The sequence below is a fragment of the Larus michahellis genome, chromosome 23 (genome assembly GCF_964199755.1).
Source record: "Larus michahellis chromosome 23, bLarMic1.1, whole genome shotgun sequence".
In the NCBI taxonomy this organism is placed as follows: Eukaryota; Metazoa; Chordata; class Aves; order Charadriiformes; family Laridae; genus Larus; species Larus michahellis.
In genome coordinates, this window is record NC_133918.1 from 3,009,797 (window position 1) to 3,031,602 (window position 21,806).

General features: G+C 48.2%; 1 protein-coding gene and 1 non-coding gene across 2 annotated transcripts in view; both read left to right on the plus strand.

Moving 5' to 3' along the window:
• The window catches only part of FBN3 (fibrillin 3), a 119,651-nt gene that overhangs the window by 39,431 nt on the left and 58,414 nt on the right, over positions 1–21,806 (plus strand). The window contains exons 7-8 of the mRNA XM_074565670.1: positions 12,072–12,269; positions 13,678–13,803. Coding sequence (XP_074421771.1) covers positions 12,072–12,269; positions 13,678–13,803 — 324 coding nt within the window. The remainder of the gene's footprint in view (positions 1–12,071; positions 12,270–13,677; positions 13,804–21,806) is intronic.
• Positions 4,324–4,396, plus strand: TRNAF-GAA (transfer RNA phenylalanine (anticodon GAA)). The gene has a single exon. It is a non-coding gene; the product is annotated as a tRNA-Phe (tRNA).

Consider the following 21,806-nt stretch of genomic DNA (forward strand, 5'->3'; position numbering starts at 1 on the left):
TATTAATTTCTTGGAATTCAGTTCTCTGGGGTAGGAAAAAGACAAGTGGCCTACCAGTATCTTAAGGGGGCCTACAAGAAAGCTGGGGAGGGACGTTTTAGGAAGTGGGGTAATGGTAGGACTAGAGGGAATGGATTAAAACTAGAGATGGGATGATTCAGACTGGACGTTAGGGAGAAGTTCTTCACCACGAGGGTGGTGAGACACTGGAACAGGTTGCCCAGAGAGGTGGTGGAGGCCCCATCCCTGGAAGTTTTTAAGGCCAGGCTGGACGGGGCTTGGAGCAACCTGATCTGGTGGGAGGTGTCCCTGCCCATGGCAGGGGGGTTGGAACTAGATGATCTTTAAGGTCCCTTCCAACCCTAACAACTCTATCATTCTAAGGGAGAGCCCTGGCTCTGGTGGCTGCTTTCTGCCGTGCCCACTCAAAGCCGTCTGGGTGGTGTGAGCAGAGTGTGCAGCTGAGACATGAGTTTGCCCGGCTCTTGGCAAGCTGTTCTCCCTATCAATTCCAGATTAAGCTTGAAATTCAACCAAAAATCTTATGGAGCAATGCTACTGGCAGTGGTTAAGATTATTTTTTTTTTCCCTGCCAGATGAGCTTTTTAATAAAAGGCTGTGTTTACAAAGAGATTTCTCATCCTCGTTAGAAACCAGGCCTTCCGCTGACTTCTCCTAGCGCTCTGCTAGTCCAGCTGTTAAGACATAAAGCAGAACTCGTAGCTGAGGTATGTGATGGAGCTCCTTCTCCTCAGCCTGCCTCCAAAGGTGAGGCATAAGCTCCTATTTCTCTACATTGTGGTAGAGAAAGCATTTTGATAATGCCTTCCAGTCCCTGAAGGGGGCCTACAAGAAAGCTGGGGAGGGGCTGTTTGCAAGGGCATGGAGCCATAGGACGAGGGGCAATGGTTTAAACTAGAGCAGGGCAGGGTTAGATCAGCCATGAGGAAGAAGTTCTTTACACGGAGGGTGGTGAGACACTGGCCCAGGTTGCCCAGGGAGGGGGTGGAGGCCCCATCCCTGGAGACATTCAAGGCCAGGCTGGATGAGGCTCTGAGCGACCTGATCTAGTTCAAGCTGTCCCTGCTCGCTGCAGGGGGTTGAACCTTTAGAGGTCCCTTCCAACCCAACACATTGTATGATTCTGTAATCAATTGTAGTCCAAAGAGCTCTGACATCTACTGCTATAACTTGCCCGCATTTATGCAGAAAGGTCTGGCAGAAACTTCACCATGAGTGGAGTTCAACTCTGTACTCAATTGTAGGTTGCCATTTTTCTCCTGCAGACAGGTTTACTTGATAATATAATTATAGTTCCGTGAAACCACATTTCCCTCTGATCTCTGCGGAAAGCCAGTCATAGTCTGCTGGGAGCACTGGTGGGATGTAGACGCATCCTGCACGTATAATTTTCCTGTGTGCCCATGGGCTTTATGGTACGAGCGTTAATGAGACAATCACACACTACTTTCCCCCCTGCCAGAGGGTGGGCAGCACTCCCAAAGCACAGCTACTTAAGACCGTTGTTTTCTGCTTGGTGTTCAGCATGTGGCTCAGAGGCCAGTTCACTGCGCACAATGGGAACCAGCCTCCGGAATCAGAATTAATTTCCTCCGGAGACCCTTCACAGAAACAGCATTCCCAAGGTTTATCTTTAAATCTGACAGGAATGTTTTGACTGGAATTTTCCAAAACTGCTTAGCCTGGGTACAAACCTGTTTCAGCCTGAATAGGTAAAATTCAGCAGAGGTACAGGTAATAGCAAAGAGGGTCTTTGCAAAGAGATGGAGGAGTCAACCTTGTCCGAAGGCAAGCCATTTGCATGGCCACGGAGAAACACAGGAGCATTTGAGTCAGCTGTAGCTGAGTGAGCCAAGGAGGCTCGACCAGCATGGGTTGGGACCTTCTCGTCTCTGCAGTGGGCACCTGTCTCTGCATAGTGTGCCCTGGGCTGGGCAGGAAGGTGACTGTCTTATGTTCTGACCCTTCATCGCTCTTGGATGCAGTGACACATGGCTTTCCTTCTCCCTGTGGGGAGGGGCGTCCATGAGCAAGAGTATCCTGATGTTGTTGAACCTGCTGATCCTTGTGGAAGAAAAGTGGCCTGAAGATAAATGCTTGGTTTCACTTTTCACTCCAATCTGGAGATTCCCTCTGCCAGCTGACTGGGAGGAGTGTGATGGGACTTCACATCAGAGTCGCAGGCTCAGTGGAGCACGTTTGGAGGTAGACGCATGAATGTCTGCAGTTCAGGTGCACTGATTTCAGCCCAAGGCTGTGCACCAACCTCTGTTCTCTGCAAGCCCGTGAAGATGGAGGAGGAGGAGCACAGACTGGCAGGAGAGCCATTGCTTGGTCCACGTCTACTCAAGGCCCTTGGGCAGTTCTGTGAATGGGCACCCAGCTCATGGTGGCCCAGGAGCTCCAGGCCAGTCCAGCCAAACAGGGTCCACATACCCCATTTGGGGCAGGGACCTGGAACGCTTCTCATTGAATGCAAAGACAAAGCCTGCTGGAGTGTACTGGGATAAGAAGATGCTATGGAGAGTGCAATGTTTCCACTTCCGTTAATTCAGTCTGAGAAGAATCTCGTAACATGCTATTTGTGTCTGCTTGGTCACTGCTGAGACTTCTTCCTTCTATTTCAAGATACTTTAGCTGTTGATACGCCTCTTCCAAAGACCACCTTGCCCTCCCTAGCACAAGCCATGCACTCCCTTGCCACCTTTGAAACGCAGCAAGATGAAGATGACTGCAGCTCATCCATAGCAACATTAATACAATCTGGCAAAAGCCGTAAAACCAACCACAGTGTTTGGAAGTCCTTGCTCAATAGTGTCCTTGCCATCACCTCCTCCAAACTCATTGTCCCCAGAGGAAAGTAGGCAAAGTCCACAAACGCTCTGCCCTGAAATGCTTCCCACCTGGCAAACACAAATTTCTCCTTCCCTCGCTCAGCCCTATCAGGAGCACACAATCGGTTGTCCAGGAGGAACCCCCCCAAATCCAGTCACAGCTCAGCCCAGCGCAGCCACCATCTCCACGTTCTCTTTCCCCCGATATCCAGGAGCCTGCCCACAGCCATGATATCTTCTAAAGGAGTCTGAGAGGTTCAAGGCTTCCACCTGGGGCAAGAGTGTGTGTTTGGAAGAGTCCGGAGCTATCAAAGCCCCATGCCACCTCCAGCACCTCCACTCTTGCGCCTCCATCTCTGCGCTGGCTGACCAGGCAGCGATTCAACAGCCCATGGCATTCTGACCCCGTGGTCTCCTCCAGACGGAGGACACAGTGTGGCAGCGCCAGGCTCCTGCTCCAACCCTCCCAGACATTTCTACAACTGCTGGAACTACTGGCCCCACATTGCCGTGTGTGTGCTTTGTGCTTCAGATGCTGCTGGAGTGGAGAGCCCTTGGAGGAGGGTTGTGCATGGAGCTCTATCTCAGGTTTCATCGGGCTAAGACTTTGACAGGAAACTGTAAAAATAGGACAGGAAAACTTAAAAAAGTTCTCCCTTTACTATTTCCTTTGAATATGTTTTTTCAGCACTTGGAATGTCTGGCCTTATAAACTGCCCCAGCCAGCTTTTTCTTTTCTGCAAAAGTCCAAACAGTTAAACATCAGGAATGCGGCTGTGTTTGTATGAGGTAAGGAAATGACTAGGTAGAGAAAGTATTCCATGAGAAAGGAGCCCTTTACGGAGACCCTCACGCTGTTCTCCCCGCGTCCACCATCCCCCCCCTCGCCAAAGCTGTCACGTACTGACACAGCCCGAGAGGCTTAGCAGAAATTTAGAGGTGCATTGTCTGCAGAGACCTACGATCGATGCTGTAAAATCTCTGCATTCGCATTTAGTGCAACAGAAATAATCGCAGGATTTTTGGTTGGCTCCTTTCAGGTTTGTTGTTTGGCTGGTGGCTTTTGGGTGTTGCCCCCCTTCACCTCATGCACTTTCCCATACGTTCATGGTCTTGCTATGAGTAAGGCATGAATCACAGAATGATAGAATGGTTTAGGTTGGAAGGGATCTTTAAAGGCTATCCAGTCCAACCCTCCTGCAACCAGCAGGGACATCTTCAGCCCAGGTTGCTCCAAGCCCTGTCCAACCTGGCCTTGAACCCCTCCAGGGATGGGGCAGCCACAGCTTCTCTGGGCAACCTGGGCCAGGGGCTCACCATCCTCATCGTAAAAAGTTTCTTCCTTCTATCTAGTGGATTTATAGTTGCTTTATCTCTAACTGCTCCATTGAGCATTTAATTTGTGAGTTATCAGCTCTCCCGGCAGGTCCCCGGAGGCATGGCCAGCCCTCTGGTAACAGGGCATACAGCTGAAATAGCTCAGCTGGGAGAGCGTTAGACTGAAGATCTAAAGGTCCCTGGTTCAATCCCGGGTTTCGGCAGTAGTTACTTTTGTGGGTGTCAGGAGGATGGGGCCAGATGCTTTTCAGTGGTGCCCAGGGACAGGACAAGGGGTAACGGGCACAAACTGGAACAGAGGAAGGAACTGAACATAAAAGAAAAAATTCTTTGCTGTGAGGGTGGCAGAGCCCTGGCACAGGCTGCCCAGAGAGGTGGTGGGGTTTCCGTCTCTGGAGACATTCCAACCCCGCCTGGATGCGTTCCTGTGACCCGGCTGGGGGTTGGAGGAGATGATCTCCAGAGGTCCGTTCCGATTCTTTGATTCTCCATGGGCTTTCTAGGGAACACCCCCATCACAGGCAGCCAGAATTCATAGAATCATGAAATGGTTTGGGTTGGAAGGGACCTTAAAGATCATCCAGTTCCAACGTCCTGCCCTGGGCAGGGACACCTCCCACCAGCCCAGGCTGCTCCAAGCCCCGTCCAACCTGGTCTTGAACCCCTCCAGGGATGGGGCAGCCACAGTTTCTCTGGGCAGCCTGGGCCAGGGGCTCACCCCCCTCACAGCAAACAATTTCTTCTCAAGATCTCATCTCAATCTCCCCTCTTTTAGTTTGAAGCCATTACCCCTTGCCCTGTCATTACATGCCCTTGTAAAAAGTCCCTCTCCAGCTTTCTTGTAGGCCCCCTTCAGATACCAGAATACATACAGAATTCTAGAATGGTTCGGGTTGGAAGGGACCTTAAAGATCATGCAGTTCCAACCCCCTGCCCTGGGCAGGGACACCTCCCACCAGCCCAGGTTGTGTGGGAATCTTTTTGGGTGGAAGTTTGAGAGGGATCTACCAGCTCGGTGCCTTGCCTTGGTTGCGCGGGCTCCCGCTCGCTCCCAGGGCTGACTGTTTGTCTTGCTCCAAAAACCCAGAAAGAATTGCAAGGTTGTGGTCCCGTGGCCTGGGGGACCAAGCCTCCCGCTGATGGAAATCACGCATTGAAAAAAGAAAAAATAGATATTTGGCTTGATAGCTGTTCTCCTTGCTCCCCGGTACTCGCTTGCTGGAGCTTTTAGGAAGCAGCGTGGAAGGCCGCCAGCGCCTGGGGCATGTGTTGCAGTGACCTCACCCCAGCGAGGTCTGCGGCTCCCCGGGGATTACTTACAAGCAACGTTTGTCCTTACTGTTTTAAGAAAAAGCCTTCAGCGAAAGCGTTGTTTATTATGAGAAGGAATTTGATTTTTAGCAAAGAAAAAAAAAATCTCATCTTCCTCCGTGCTCTATTTATTTATTTGGTGAAGAAGGAATTCACCCAGCCCCACAGCCTGGCTCACGAGGGGATTCCAGCCAAATGGTGCCGGAGAAAGGACAGGCTGGAAGCGCAGAGGAGAAGCTCTTCGGTCCCTTCGCCTTCCTTTTAGCTTGGACTCTGCAGATCTGCTGACACGTTGGGCATATTCCTGTTTCTAGGCTTTATTTTTAAGGAAAGTAGTGCAATTGTTTCTCCTTCTGCGTCTTTACCCAGGGATCTGAATTCCCCTTGCAAACTTTTACCCAGGGATCTGAATTCCCCTTGCAAACTCATTTTTAATGACTCATAAACTCATAAAATTAATTTACTCGGTGACACCCTGCTGGCGTAGATGGATGTTACAGAAGGGGGGGAAGCTATCTTTTTGCTTGTGAAAATTTTCAAGCAAAATGCTTCTTTTCAAAAGTTCCTTGTCAAAAACTACCCATTTTCCCAAAGGGATAGTGAGAACCAGTTGAAAGGGAGTAAAATGTTAATTTTAAACGCCTTTTTCTTTTTTTTTTTTTTTTTTTTTCATGAAAGCCAAGCAATGATTTAAATTGGATGTGAAATAAAGTTGTAAATATTTCAGGTTCAGATACTCTTTCAATTCAGGTGTTGCAAAACATTTGAAAAATGCTCATGTTTATGGAAATATTCAGTTTGAGATCTCCTTCAAAGAAATCAGACTGAGTTGCTGAAATTAACATTTCCCTGCAAAATAATGGCACCGAGTTATGCTTTATATCCCAGGGAAACATTCCCTACAAAAGATTCTATTGTTTTCATTTAGCACTGGGGAAAGGGAGCAATAGAGAAGGTGCCTTCCAACTGTTGTACATAAATGTTTGATAGCCTCAGAGTGGGAATTTTAAATAGTCTGAAACTGATTATTCTTTTTTAATGAGTCCAAGCTGCATTTCTGGCATAAATTATAGCCATGATTGGCAAAGAGTAGCGCGTTGGTCTTTATTACCTCTTGTAGGAGGAGAGACAGTTTGAAACTGGAAGAGGGGAGATTGAGATGAGATCTTGGGAAGAAACTCTTTGCTGTGAGGGGGGTGAGCCCCTGGCCCAGGTTGCCCAGAGAAGCTGTGGCTGCCCCATCCCTGGAGGGGTTCAAGGCCAGGTTGGACGGGGCTTGGAGCAGCCTGGTCTGGTGGGAGGTGTCCCTGCCCAGGGCAGGGGGGTGGCACTGGGTGGCCTTTAAGGTCCCTTCCCACCCAAACCAGTCTGTGATTCTATGAGACAGGTCCTGGCAAGGTGAACTTGGGTTAAGTAGGGTAGGCAAAGCCAGGGCAGCGTCCCTGGTCAGCACAGCACCCTGAGTGCTGGAAACGGGGAAACAACGAGGTTTCGTGCGTTGGCTCGGCTGAACCAGCAGTATTGGAACCCACTTTCTGCACTGAAATGTCCCACCCCTTCCAGCAGGACTCCATGCAGCACATGGGTGAAGGCAGATGTCCACAGCAACCGTGAACCTCTACTCCGCTTACATCCTAGACACGCTAATTAGGAAAGTTAAAAATGTCTACAGGGATATTTTCAGGAAGCCGTTTGCAAGCGGAATAGCATGGCTCAGTGTAAGAGCATGTGTAATGGCAGAGATCCCACCCATTAACTCCCCAAGGGTCTGCGGCTTGGAATTGTCAGGAATGACCATTCATTAGCTATAGGGGTTCCTGGCGATCTCCATGACAACCAGCCAAACATGGAAACTGGGAATGAGGTCTATTCCTGTTACGCTTCCTCTTCTGAGCACATCTGGGGCCTGTGTTGGCTGCAGGATGGGGTTGATAAGACTCAGTGTAGCCCCAACCTGACTCCGCAGCATCTGCAAAAATCCCTGGTCCGGGCTAGGTGGTGCTTCAAAGCCATTCGTGGGGGGAGGCGAGGGTTTGGAAAACAAAGAGCGTAGCAAGGAGTCGGATTTCTTGTGGTTAATGCAAACACGTTGACGCCTCAACTCCGATTCCTCGGTGCTTTTTGCAATTTGAGCGCTCTCACTCTTTGCTGGCCGCTCAAGACGAGGAGGCACGAATAGTAACCTGACTCGGCGGCGATAAGAAATCTACAGAGTGAACGCGCTGAGCACAGTCTGCTTGGAAGTTAATAGGGCAAGAAAGAAAAACGAGATCGGTGCGCGGCTGAGGCTGATGATAGATGCTGGGAGAGAAGCCGATGTATGCCCTATGGCGTGTATTTGCTGTTTGCAAAGCTGTGATTGGGAAAGTTAAGCCAGGCCGTGAGCTGACATGTTGTTTTTTGCAGCTACAAGTGATAGGTAAAGGCCCAGATACGCGTGGCCCTGCTGCGTTCAAAGTCTCAAAGATTCTGACCGATTCTCAAAATAAGGCCAGATCCAGGATCTCTTGGATCCAGGATCTCCAGGAGCTCTTAATGAGAACTTTACCTGCAGATGGAAAGGTGGAACTCATCCGTGGCCTCCCACTGGCCACGGTTATTGTAAGGCCGGGTGAGCCTGAAAGAGGGAACGGGAAGAAATCCCCGCTTCCAGCGAGGAAACCGCCCTGTCTCCGTTATTCTGAGAAACGTACCGGCAAAGACCAGACTTCTGAAGGACAACTGCCCACGACAGGGTTCCTGGAAGACGGGATCCCATACATAGAGTGCAAAAGGGCTTTAGACATCTCCTAACCATGCATATTTCCTTAATAAAATTTGATTGGTGCCTCATTAAAAATTTAATAATTTGACCATTAAAATTAGCAACAGATGGGAGCTGGTGTGCAGCCAGGCTTTCTGCACTCCAGACTGCAGTTTCCTTGGCTTCATTCCCTCCGAAGAAGTAATCTACATATGAAAATCTATTTTTGTCAGTTATTTGTTTAAAAGGGGGTGTTCTCCTTACAATCGCGCTTTCATTATCGATCTCAAGGAATTCTCGCCGCAGCGTATTCAGTTTTCCCCCGCAGGATAATGCAGGAGGTGCAAGTTTACCCCTTTCCTCTCTGTACAGTGCTGCTATGCCTCAATTTTGGGTTATACATTTCTGTGATCTGACTTTCTTCGTTGATCAGAGCCCTTTGTAGGTGCAACCACAACGGCATCGGACACGCGTTCATCTCCACGCTCCTTTCAACTAGGAAAGGGGAAAGCAAGCCCTCTTTATTAGGTGTTTCTGCATTGTCCTAGGGTTAACAAAGCTTCGGAATAGCTCATAAAATGTCGGATGTTTCAGCGTAAGCCCATAGGCGCTGCCATGTTCAAACAGAGCTGCACCCACCCGACCACAGGTACCTAACGGAGGCTCCAGCCGCAATGATGCTGCTGAACCAAAACCAACTCTTAAATTTAACTGCCCGGGTGGCTTACAAAGTGGTACGAAGGCGGATTGAGGGCCACTGCCTGAGGTGAATTTGTGCCTCAAAGCTCTGGCAGCGTCCATAAGGTAATGTCTGGGGAACAGCATAGGAACAGGGCAATCCTACATGAGCCTCCTCTGTAAGACACTCCTGGGCTCCAGGCGCCTGTAGCTCACGAGCTTTGACGATTCACAACGTCCTCCATTAGAAGAACTCCCCTTAACTTATACGTTGCCTGAAGAACCACGTTCCTCAATTTATCTTGAGCCAGCAGCACTTCCTATCTGCCTGTGACGCCTCCTGGTTCCACAGGCCTATTCCTCCCCCAACCCCTCATGACCCTGCTATTAGGTCTTCCTCCAGGTGTTTCTTTTTCAGCCTGAGGACTGCTAACGAGCGAGCGCAGCTCTTCCTCCTACATAAGCCCTTCCCCACCTTTGATTATTCCTTCTGCCCTTTCCTGATCCTCTCCCAGTGCTGCTGCTGCTTGCTGGGCTGGGGCTGGGGTTGCAAGCAGCCCTCAGGATGGAAGCCAACTATGAGTTTAGTGCTGATGTTCTCTCTTTTGCTCTTTATTCCTCTCTGAACGCTTTGGTACAGTCTGTTAGCCTTTTTTTTTTGGTCTTTACAGAGTTGATCTCTCCATTGAAATAGGGTCACAAAGCAATTTATTTCATAGTTCCCTGGGTATGATCATTGAGAGGATTTAAATGTTCGTTGGTGTGGTTATAAAAAGTTCTCCTTGGTCTTTTTCTCAAGGTCGAAAATTTGAGCGAGAGCCTCTCAGCTTTACAAAAAAAAGACAACGTGTGAGAAAACAACTCAAATTTTGTTTCTTTTCTAGGAATAAACTAGAACTAACTAAAGCATTAAACTCGGTATGGCAGGAGACATTAATGAGGACCATGTGCTTTGGTATCTTCTTAAAATTTGGGTCAAAAAAACCCGGAAGGTGATTATTTGGTAACTCACTATTGCAAACATAGTACATATTTCTGTTCTGATTTCCAAAAAAAAGGTGTGTTTATGAGATCATCTCACTTTTATACGATGTAACTTCAAAATCATTGCCCTTTTTTCCCCCGCAAATCCCTCCTGCTGTTTACCTCTCAGTGACATCCACAGACCAAACTTCTTTTGACACTTTTATCAGCATTAATTTTTAAGTATGCCTCTGCTTCCCAACTGCTCAAGAAATACAAATCAGAGGGAGCACTAAGCTGGAAAGAAGCAATTATTGTGCTAATTGATTCTTTCCCAGAGACAGAGGGGAATTTCTTGTGTGGTTTCCGCGTAGCTTATGCTTGCCCTGGTGCCGGGTGGGACAATTATAACACAGGTGAACCTCACATGGCTTTTACGGGGCGCGAGCAACAGCAGCGAGGAAGGCACATCAACACAGCGATTGTCAGTCTAAAGCCTGCCCTGATTACCAGCCTTTCCAGATGAACTTTTACAGCCCAATAAAGGCACTCTGTCGTGGTTTCACGCAAACGGAGCTTCTGCCAACGGGGCTGTCGTGCAAACATAGCCTGTGGGAGAAAGCTTTCTGTCTCAAACCGTCTGTTCAGTGGTTTTCCTTGCTTTTTATTCTTTGCACATGGGTGTCAGGATTTTAAATAGAAGGGAGCTGATTGCAAGGATCCTGTGTGGAAAGACTTATATCTGAGAACGTGCAGGCCAAGAAACGGAGCTTTGCTTTGTGGAGTGCCTACGTTATACTGAGGCATTTCTGGAAACAGAACTAATAGTAGATGTGGATGCCAGCGCTGCTCGTGATTTAGGTCTAACCATTTTTCACGCGAGTTTTTTGTTGCTTCGCATGTCAAATCCAAAGGTTTCACTGCAAAGACAGCTGTGGGCTAATCCGGGTACTGATGCAGGGATTTGGGTTCACAGTCAATTACTAATTGCTGGGCACTCCAACATCAAAATTCCCTAAGCAACTTTGCAAATCTCAGCCAGACTATCTGAAATAACGGCTATTCGACCAGCTTCCTCAGACAGTTAATGTGGAATTTTCTGGTCTGACAATAACATGGTTAAAGGTCCTTTTTTCCAGCCACAGATCAAACACTTGCATGCAATCATCTATTCCCAGTAGAAGGAAAAAAACCCTCTTGTTTAAGAATTTTGTTTCCTGATGAATGCCTGCTGTGCTAATATCCCTAATCGAGGGTCACAAGAGCCCAGACAGTGGCAAACCCACATTCCTTTTAGTGCAAACAAGCCCTTCAAAATCTTTTTGGTTTTAAAGGATAGGAGGATCCTTGTTGGGAATGAGAAACAGCCTGGTTGTTTCTGCAGCGTCTGGGTTTTAAAGATCCAGTTAAAATTGTCAGGGGACCTTTAGGAGTTAAACCGAAGAAATTAATCACAATGACATGTATTAGTGCAGGAGGTTGCCTTCACAGAGACTGTCAGGGAGCGTAGAAATCCCTTTGTGGGATTTACAGTAGACATCACGGGGAAAGGTTTGGAAATTCTCTCCCAGAACGTTTTGTGGGTGAGATCTAGGACCCTTCCTCTGCGAGCCAAGTAGAAGTCATCCGGCAGGAAGATATCTCCATCATCCTCTGTGTTTATGTTCCATGGGTTGTCAGACCCTAAGGCTGTCCATGAGCTTCTTTTACCACGTCATCTCCATATGCGTCTTTGCCCCTAACTAAAATGAGGTTTGATTGCTTTGCCCACCCCAGCAGTTCCACAGAACAGGTGAACTTGCGGCCCTGAAATTGCCTCTTTGCCTGGTGTTTCATGTTTTGAGTTCATTCTGGGGCCAGTACTTAACGGGACTGACTCAAGGCATAGAATAACTATAGTTCCTGGGATGAGCCCGAGGGAGACCAGGAAGAGCTGGCTTGGAGAACCTCTAGGTGATCACATGGAGCATACAGCAGAAAGAAGGTTACTGTGTCCAGCACTGGTCTCCAGCTTGGACTTAGATTTTTGTTCTTTTCATGATTGCAAGTTTTTTTTCCAGAACTTATTGACTTTGCACTTGAACGACTGTGCTGGTAGGAGGAGGAATAGACACTGTGTGTTAGACAGAAAATCTTGTGTTTGTGTCTTGATCCAGCCTGTGGGTGTTTTTGTTCCCTTTCAGACTATCGTACTGGTCCCTGCTTCAGCCAAGTAAATAACCAGATGTGCCAGGGCCAACTCAGCGGGATCGTCTGCACCAAGACCATGTGTTGTGCCACCATTGGACGGGCCTGGGGTCACCCATGTGAGATGTGCCCTGCCCAACCTCACCCCTGCCGCCGAGGTTTCATTCCCAACATTCGTACTGGAGCCTGCCAAGGTAAATCTCATGAAAAGGAGGTTCCCTTATCCATCTTCATGTGCACTGAAAGGGCAAGTGACGAATGCCTGTCAGGAGCCCCAATACAGAGAACAGTTCTCTGTGTAAACTTTGCTAAATCCATCATTGTGTGTCCCAGTGCATCACCGTGGACCTTGAGTCTCTCATGGGCTCACCTAAGATCATCTTAGCTCACTTACTTAAACATTCTGTCTACGCTGTGGCAATCCTCCATCCCACAAGATGTAGTGGATCAGGCTGGTGTTTCTCCAGGTTTAAAACCAAATTGCAGCATTCCATACGCCCTCCCTCTGTGGTGCTGCTGTCATTGTTGGAGCTTCTGTCCCAGCACTGGAGCATGATCAGCACTTGTATCGGGTGACTAGTGCTCTGTAAATTGTATTATTGGTTCAGAACAGAAGCCATAACTCCTTTGAGGTCGCACAGGCAATTAAAATGTACATAAGTCACATGCTTAGATGTTGCATTCAATGTCTAGGACACCCAGACAAAACCAGCAGAATTGTCCATGGAGTTCCCATCAGCAGATCCTGTTGGCAGCCTTTCTGGAGCTGCTGTTGCTTCTCCCCACTGACGGGTTGCAGGGCTCTCCATGTAGAGTTGCATGAATTCCTTTCTGCATCTGCAACTAATTTCAGCCTTCACCTGTCATGATCAAAGGCCAGAATTACAGTCCAAGTCCCACATTGGCCAGTGTCTGTAGGATAAAATTGGGAAGGCTGAAGAGGAGAACTCTCTTGCTGTCTAATGTAATCTCCGTTTTATGGTCCCAATCTCTTCAGGAGAGCTTGGCCTATTGAATAGATTTGTCACTCATTGTTACTGCGAGCAGAACAGGAGTATAAATAATGTCAGCACACCAACGTGCTGGTTCTAGCAGCAAGTACTGAGGCCTTCCTGAGGTGCTTTGGAAAGCAGGGTGTCCCCTCACAGATGAGGAGACCATGGCTGCAGGATGAGCCTTCCTGGGACGGGGCTGAAGAACAAAACCTTACAGTCCGTGGGTTCCCCTCTCTGCCCTGCAGCAAATGTTGCTCTCTGACGGCTGCAGGAGAACATCCCACCAAACCAACTCTCGTCCTCAACTCAACTACCAACCTGGAATGAACCATGATGGGGTAGACACATTGGTGTTTGCTTTGGAAAACATTACTGTATTTTTGTCTCCCTCTTGCTTGTGTGGATAAGGCAGCAATACCTTTCTGTCCATTTTCTGTCCTTCACCATATCTCTAATGTAATTGTACGGGTAATTGCATTATCAAATGTAAATTCACCTACTTGGAGGAAAGCTGCTTCTTTCTCATAGTACTCCCACCATGCTGGGATTGAACATTCATCTGTGGCAATGGCTTCATTTTCTAACGTCTTTGCTCTTCTTCCTGCAGATGTGGATGAATGTCAAGCCATTCCTGGCCTCTGTCAAGGTGGTAACTGCATCAACACAGTGGGTTCTTACGAGTGCAAATGCCCGGCGGGACACAAGCAGAGCGAGACCAGCCACAGATGTGAAGGTAAGATTGCAGACTTCGGCGCGGCTTCCCCAGGCTGCCCTGCGCTGGGATCCCAGGCACACTCCGAGAGCACAAAAGCATTTAAAAACTTGAGAATCTCTCCACTCACAGGGCATCTCCAACGCTGGCAAAGTAGAGATGGGCAACAGTGCCCATGCCAGCCTTGATCCTAGCTTCCAGTTAGGAGGGAGTACTGCAAGCATCAAGGCATGTTAGAAAATGTACTGCGATAGGAATCTCTGGTCTGTTTGTCTGCTTCCTGCAGTCCAAGGCAAGGAAATAAGGAATAGAGCTTGCCTGATCTTCTCTTAAACTAGAAAGAGTTCTTTTATTCAGGCAGGTGTTTTCTGAAAGGTATTTTAATGGCAATGCAGGCTCATTGAACAAGAGAGACCTCTTGGAGGGCTTTAGTTCAACCTCCTGCTTAGATCAGGGCTGGCTTCAAAGCTAGGTCGGGTTGCTCGTGTTTCTCAGTTTGATTGAGTTTTGAAAACTCAAAGCCTTTTCTTTTGGGGCTCTTGTCCCAGGGTTGCACCACTGTCACAGTGAGGAATGTTTTCCTTATAGCCGCTTGATGTTTGTCTTTTTGCAGCTTGCAACTTGCTGCCTCTAGTTCAATAGAGTAACTGGAAGGAAGGCAGAGCGGGTGCAGTCTGGCTCGCTGGGATGATGATGGAGTAAGACAACCAGAAATAACATCATGGCTCTCGGTGCAGTGCAGAAGGTCTGATTCCGTGAGATGAGGGTGTGGAGCAAGTAAATGCAGTGTTGCTTCACTGCCTTGGTGATATTTTTCCAAACTGACATGTTGGCCAGAACCTGAACCTTGTCCTTGAGTACAAAGCAGGCACAAATGAAAGTTTGGTATTAGAGACGTGAAGTGCCAGCCAGCAGCATGTCTGTGAGTGTCCCTCCTTTGAGCCAGTGGCCTGTTACTGTCCCAGCCCTGATGGGGAAGCATAACCGTCTCACCAACCCAGGCTTGTCTGCAGACGGCCTGCCCGCTCTGCCTGGTTTTCCTGTCTTTCTGGTGACTTTGTAGGATGCACCTTGCTCATCTTCAACTGAATTGTAAATGGGAGTGACCTTTTCAGCCTCAGCATCTCTCTTGGAAATGATACAGTGCTTCAAAGGCTTGGTTTGTGCTTACGGTTAGGGATGCTCTAAAACATCATTGCTTTAGCAGTAGCTGCGGAGCTGCCGTAGCTGGAAGCCAAGCGGTGGGGAACGCAGTCGGCCTCTGAGCATCAGCCTGAGCCTGGTGCTGTGGCAGCCTGGGGAGTGCAGTCAACTTTCAAACTCTCTGGAGAAGTTCCCAACCTGATGGAGGGGAACTTGGCAGAAACTCCTCTTTGCCTCTTCTTCAGCACAGAAGTTGCAGGAGTTTAAATATTAATTACCTTCCAAAACCAGTTCAGTTGAGGACCCGGATGATGAGTTGCAGGTGCAACTCTGCTCCGAACACGTGGGCAAGCAGACCTGCAGCGTCGGCAGTCAGATCCCTGCGTCTGGAGGTAGGACTGCAGGAAACAGGAAGGACCAGTCTCAACAGCTCAGCAGGGTCTGGTAACATGGTGCAGAGACCTCTGCCATTTTCAAGGGAAATACTTTCCAGGTGGTTAGCGGAGTTGCTTAGAAACGGCCAGATAACCTGATCCTCAGAGCAGAGGACTAGTTTCATTTGGGGTGTGAAAATTTAACAATGTTAAGAGCAGTTGTGGTAGCTAAGGCAGAACTCCGCCTGGTTCTGGCAGCCCCTAGAACTGCTCTTTGATCTTGGACTCAGCGTAAGTTGGTCTGCTGTATTACTTAGTTCAATTCAGGACTCGCCTAGACAGTGAGAGGCAATGTCTTGGTGTCTGTGTCCGTGCTGTAAGGCACACGCTTCTGCGTAAAGTCTGGAGCACAGGTAGGATGAGGTGCAGTTGGTATGTTAAACACTCACAGTACCACCAATCTGAGCGCTCTTCGTGAGAGTCTGGCGCCAGTTCCTTAAGGTCCGGTCTCAGCATCTCCTTTATCACGGCTCGGCATGTCTCTGAGAGGCGTGCAGACCTCTATAGAAAGGACATGCTCCCCCCAAGCTTTTTGCAGCGATTCTCGTGGGCCTTGCCATACCTTCTGTACCTCTCAGAAGTAGGGGAATAAACATTTGTTGTATTTTCCAAACATCTGGCAAATGAAAAGGAAAACAGCATTAAACTTTTCCTGCCTTGGTTGTTAAAGCTCTTTCCCACATACCCTAATGAAACCCTGCTGGCCTGTGTTTGCTATTTTGGGGATAAAACGTGTTCGTTGTGCTGGTGTGACTGCGTCCCACCTAGCTGGGCTTCAGGAACTCCACTTCCCTTTCATTCCTCTCCAAGGCTCTGTTGTAACCAAGACAAGCACTAGAATCCAGATGTTTAACCTGCAATTTGTTTCCAGGTGGCAAAGTTACGCAGAGAGAGCAGTCGGCATGGCAGCAACCCGCCCCATGGCACTGTGGGTTTGCCAGCATACGTTGTCCCATGGGGTTTCTCCCAACAGTCAGTTCTCGGGGAAAGGCGCGTCACTGCTTCCAGGTGACTGTTCCCATACCCTCACCCTCCTGCAACCCAGACATTTTCCTTGCTAGTATAATTCTAGTAGTCTTTATGTCAGTGCATGCCGTGTGACCTGGGTTCAGCCCTTCAGAAAAACTTGTCCAACGCGAGACACCAGCTACGGAGGTTGATCCTTCGGTGGGGGATGGATGGCCTTTTATGTTGAGAAGACATCTGTGTCAGTGGATCTTCCTTGGCAGGATGCCAGGACACTTTCTAAAATTTTAACAGCAGGGTTGTTTTTTGCAAGTGCTCTGGCATCCAAAGGCTTGGAACTGTTAGGATCCAAAACAGCCTTTTTACAAACATCTCAGGTGAAGAACCAGTTCCCTGTGCCCGGTGATGTCCTGTGCCAATTTGGCTGGCCGATGGGCTGCACTAGAACCAACCTCAGGACACAAAAAATTGTTCTTGCCTTGGTCTGCTTCACCCGTGCTGGCTGGGGACCAGGCAAAGCACATCTGAAATCAGTTTAGCTGGAATCTCCCATATACCAAGATTAAAAACAATCCATTGTCTGAATCTGTCATCCAGATGCGAGGGGCCTCTGCGTGGGTCCCCGCTTCCCAGAACGCCTGCAAAAGCAGCATGATGTGGCCATAAACAGCTTCCTTTCACTCTCCTTCCTGGATGGCCATAAAAAGAGACATCTCCAGCATCTACGGTGTCTGTTCCATCACTTATCTTACCTCAATTGCTAAGGAGACCACCAAAAGAGGATGCTTTTCTTTGGTATGATTTATTGACCTAGGGGTCCTTCTGCGAGAATGACATAAACACGAGGGACGCTCTAAAGTGACAGGGTTGAGATTGTTTTTGAGGGCTTGTTTCCCAGACATGAATCACCGGCGTGTCCCCACCAGGCGGCCAGAAGGTGAAGGGGATACCTTTGTCTGGGTTATCGCCGCTCCCCTCTAGGACATGTACCCCACGTGAGTCACTCCAACTATGTGAATAAGGGAATAAAGAGCCAGCATCTTGTAAGGAGTTCAGCCGATGCCAACACTTTAGAAACATGGGAAGGTGGGGGCCCTGTCTCAGTTTGCTGCGTGTTTTGATACCTCAGGAGCGAGCTGTTTGGTACAGCTGATAGAGCACAGAATTCCTGATTTCCTGAAACTGTGCTGCCAAAGTCGCTGTATCAGTCCAAGCAACCTCCTCACTGAGCCAAGGCTTTTAATCAAAATAACGACCACAAAGCTTAAGAGGATATTTTCTTTATCCAGGTGTGCTCCAAGCTGAAAAATCTCAAAGCTGCAGGAGTTCCCCTGTTGAGTCTGTCTGCACTAACTTTATGGCTGGTGAAAGGAGTGATTTCTCAGCTTGCGCTGAGACCGTCTTGCTTTAGGAAGAGGAGATGGTTTCCCCTTGTTTTCAGATTCCTTATCCAAGCCTAGCGTCCAGGAAATATTAAAAGTAGATTAAACGTCTATGTTAAATTCTTCCCTGGTTCCCAGGAGCTTATATTTTTTGCTCAGAAGATTCCTCCTGGGGAGTGAAGTCAGCAGATGGGATTGTGTTTGAGCCAAAGGTCAGAGCCCGTGTCACTGTGTCTGCTGATTAATGATGTCTCCCTCATTAACAGCAGCAGCGTGTACCACTAATCTTCCTTGGGCTGTTTATTGGTAGGAAGAGGCAGGAGTAGAGATAATGTTCTTCGTTTCCCGTAGTGATACTTATCTCTTCACACAAATGGCACCTGGAATTAAGGCTCCATTTTCAGTCCCTGAATCCCTGAAGAATAAAGATGCTTTTCTTATGCGAGATCTTCGACGCTGATAACAGAGGCCAGCTCAGGCCCTGGTCTCCCGAGCACATGACGGGGCTGCAGCTGGATGCACTGGATGAATTTTGGTCAACCCCAGAAGGAAAACGATGTCCTTTTTCTATCCGCGAAAACGTGCGCATGACATCGAGTTTGGATTTGAACCTAAATATCCTCCAAATTCAGGGTTGCTCAGTTCCAGAGTTATTTCTGCAGCTCATCTCTAATGAATGTGACACTTTCAAATAGTGGCTTATTTTATGCCTTTGTTCATTGTATTCTGAGGGAGCCGGAGGGATCAAGAGTTCCTGAGCTTGGGGCTGTGCAACATAGAATGAGAAGTTTCTGGCACAGAGTTCCCTGCTTATTTTCTGAAAGACAGAAGCAGAAACAGAGCGGTGGGGGGTGGGGGGGTGGATGGAGGCTGGGGAAGGGGAAGGCTGGTCTCTTAACCCAGCGCCTTAGACAAAGCCAGCTTTGCGAGTGCCGAAGAATTGCATTTATGTTGTGTTTGGATGAAAAGATGAGCCAGGAGGGCAGATGTTGCCAGCTTAGGGCTAAATTCACGGATACTATGCCTGGTTTATGGGAAAACTGGAAAAGGGAAGGGTCTGTTGAGGTTTGCAGGGAGAGAAGCGCGTGAGCACCGAGGGAAGGGCATGCTTCTGTCCAGCTGACTTCTTAACGCTGCTGGGAGAAAAGAATTGTTGAGGAGGACACAAGAAAGCCCTCCTGGCAATAATGGCGCAAAATGAAGAAAGGAAACATCAAAGCTGAAATCAGACACTCTTCCTGCTACAAAGACCTATATCAATAAATCGTAGGGAAGCGGGGGGTTGTTACACAGAGTGACATCCTTAAATTATCCTGGAAGCAACCATAAAAATTACACTTAAGGGAACCGTTCCATGGCATGTTCTTAAGGGTGGAATCACTGACTGTATAAAGCTTTTCCTTCCATAATTTTAGTTGTTCTCTGCCAATAATTGAACTTCTTTTCTTAATAGCTCTTCCTCTACTGCATAATAAAATGCTAAGCCAGCTGTTATCAGTGAAGTCTGTAATGTCAGTACCTGACCCAGGATGCTTTCCGATGCCCCCAAAGGAGTAAGTGTCTCACATCCAAAATTGTTCCAGGATGATAACATACAAGATACAAAAAAGTACACAGAGAAACACCAGGCAAGGGAGCGAAAGGCTCTGCATGCTCTGTGCGACGAGCTCTCTTCAAATCCGTCCAGGGTAGATCCTTCTTGATGGTCTTTGGCATCTCCAGGAGACATATTCTGCCAAGGGACAACAAATCCTTTAATTACTGATCTCACCTCGTTTTAGTCACCCCTTTATATTTAGCATATGTAGGGTGACATATTAGATGCTACTTCTATCCCTAGGGGCCAGGCGTTTGTCACCACCACGCAAAATTCCAAATTTGCTAATGAAGACAAGGCTCTATTTTTTTTTCCTCTGTTGAATCTCATTCATGTTTCTGAATCGGAGGGAGCTTTCCTGCATTTTCCATGAGCAGAGCGGGTAGGCTGGCCCGCTTTCCTCACGAATGGAACACGATAGCCATTTTATTAGCGTGTTTTCAATTTTCTTACAAAATGTCTACAGAAGAGCTCATTGTTTGGATCCATTAAGAGCTCATTTCCATGGATTTGGTGTGGTTTGGAGGGTTCCATTACTCTCCTCTGTGGTTTCTTTGTGCTTTCTGGAAGGGAAGGGCTGCGAGTCCCGTGCACTGCACGGGAGAGGGCTGATGAGGCATGACCTCTGCTACGTGACACGGAGATGTTTTCTCCATCAAGTCCTGTTTTTTTTAGCCGATGGAAAGGTTGGGGTTTCGACATGTCTGTGGGCACCCGACTTGGATGGGCTTCGCCGTCTGCAACTCTCTTTCTGAAGCTCTGTAGCCTTTGGCTTCCAGCATTTTCAGCCTTAATGATCAGGCCAACTCCAACCCAGCGAGTTGGAGACCGGGTCCAAAATCAACGTTTGCATTGAATTCTGCCATTGTCTGAAGAGCAGAGCGCGCCGAATATTGCTTTAATTTTTAACAGAGAGTTGGAAAAGTCGTGAAGTAGCCAGGTTGGAGTTGGAAGAATTCCCTCCCCGGAGCTGGCAGCTGGGTGTTAATGAGAGGTGTACATATCCATCCCACTGTGGCAGGCTCTCCGTGGGCTTCGGCTCTGAATGAATCAAAACTATGAGACGCTTTACAGAGAGAAACTAAAGAAGGCAAATGCGGTGGGGAAGAACTGAAAGAACAACAAAGCCCAGAGCTCAGTTTCTCAAAGTACAGGATGTGCGAGTAGGCTTGAGAAACTGGCTTTTTTTCGGCTTCTTGGGTTGCTAACAGTGGTCTCGTCTGAGCTAGGATTTCCAAGGAGGGGGAAAAAAGTGGCAGTTTGATTTAACCTTTTGAATTAACTCCTTTTTTCCTCAAGAATGGAATGTAGTTGCTGCCCCCACAAACACGTACGCTTTTTCTTGGATGCCTGATGCTGTGTCATAAGTATTGATCTAACAAGATGCCTGTCTGTCCGCTGGCCTCCTGATCCCTGATGCAGCAAACTTCAGGAGAGAGACGCAGAAGTTTGAAGCTGTTATTTCTAATACTGCAACCAGCGTTTGCTTCGAAAAGCTCTTTCCCTTCCAGTGTTCTGGGAATTGTAACCAAACACAGGCCTGTAATTAAAGGACAGGGCAGGCTGTAGTGATAAAATCTCTTTCGCTGCAGGGGCCCAGGTGGGGGAAGTGTTTTCGGTGGATTTGCATTGCTGCCTTTCCAGGTTTCAAGTCAAGTCTGTCTTTTGCAGGGGCTCTGAGCATCAAAGAACTAAAGGAACACTGCAAGGACAGAGGCGATGTCTCTGCCGCTTGCAAAAGGCGGCTGAAATCTTTGGCTAGCTGTGAGATTCATTTCGGAGTCCCTGAGAAGCCAAACAGGAACGCACCTTCCCCTCTCGACAGATGAGTGTAGAACCTGCCCTGGGCACTTGGGCTTAATTTTGTGCGTGTTGAAATGGAGGTTTCACTTGATTCCTCAGGACTCGGAGTTGCAGCCAAAGTAAAACAGAAGATGCTTGTGTGTGTTACAGGTTGTGTGAAGAGAGATGGAAGATTATTTCTTTGACCACGTGAAGCGCCCATGGAGGGGGGGGTCTCTCTCTGTACCACATCCCTCACTTCAAACGGCAGCTCTGCTCATCTTACTTAAACATGTAGATTGTCGGTGTCTGTCGCTGAGCTGAGTGGGATGAATTTCACTGTGTCTCACTTCGCAGGGAAAAATCATCACTGTTCGGGCACAACTCTTTGGCTGCGTTCTGACATTTCCCTTCAGATGAGATGAGTTACTGCCTGGATGAGCTGATCGCTTTCTGCTGAGTGCAAATGGCACCTAGAAGAACTGGGATGGAGACGCCTGCGCTGTAACCATCTAACACATCTGACCACAACTCAACATGCACCACTGTCCAGATCATTTCTGCATCTTTTCCTCTAGAGGTCTAACAGTGTAGACCCTCTTTTGCCTCAGAACCAGATGGGGGCTTTGTGGTGATGGGAATTAACAGTCATCATCAGATCACGGAATCACGGAATCTTCAGAGTTGGAAGGGACCTCTAGAGATCATCTAGTCCAACTC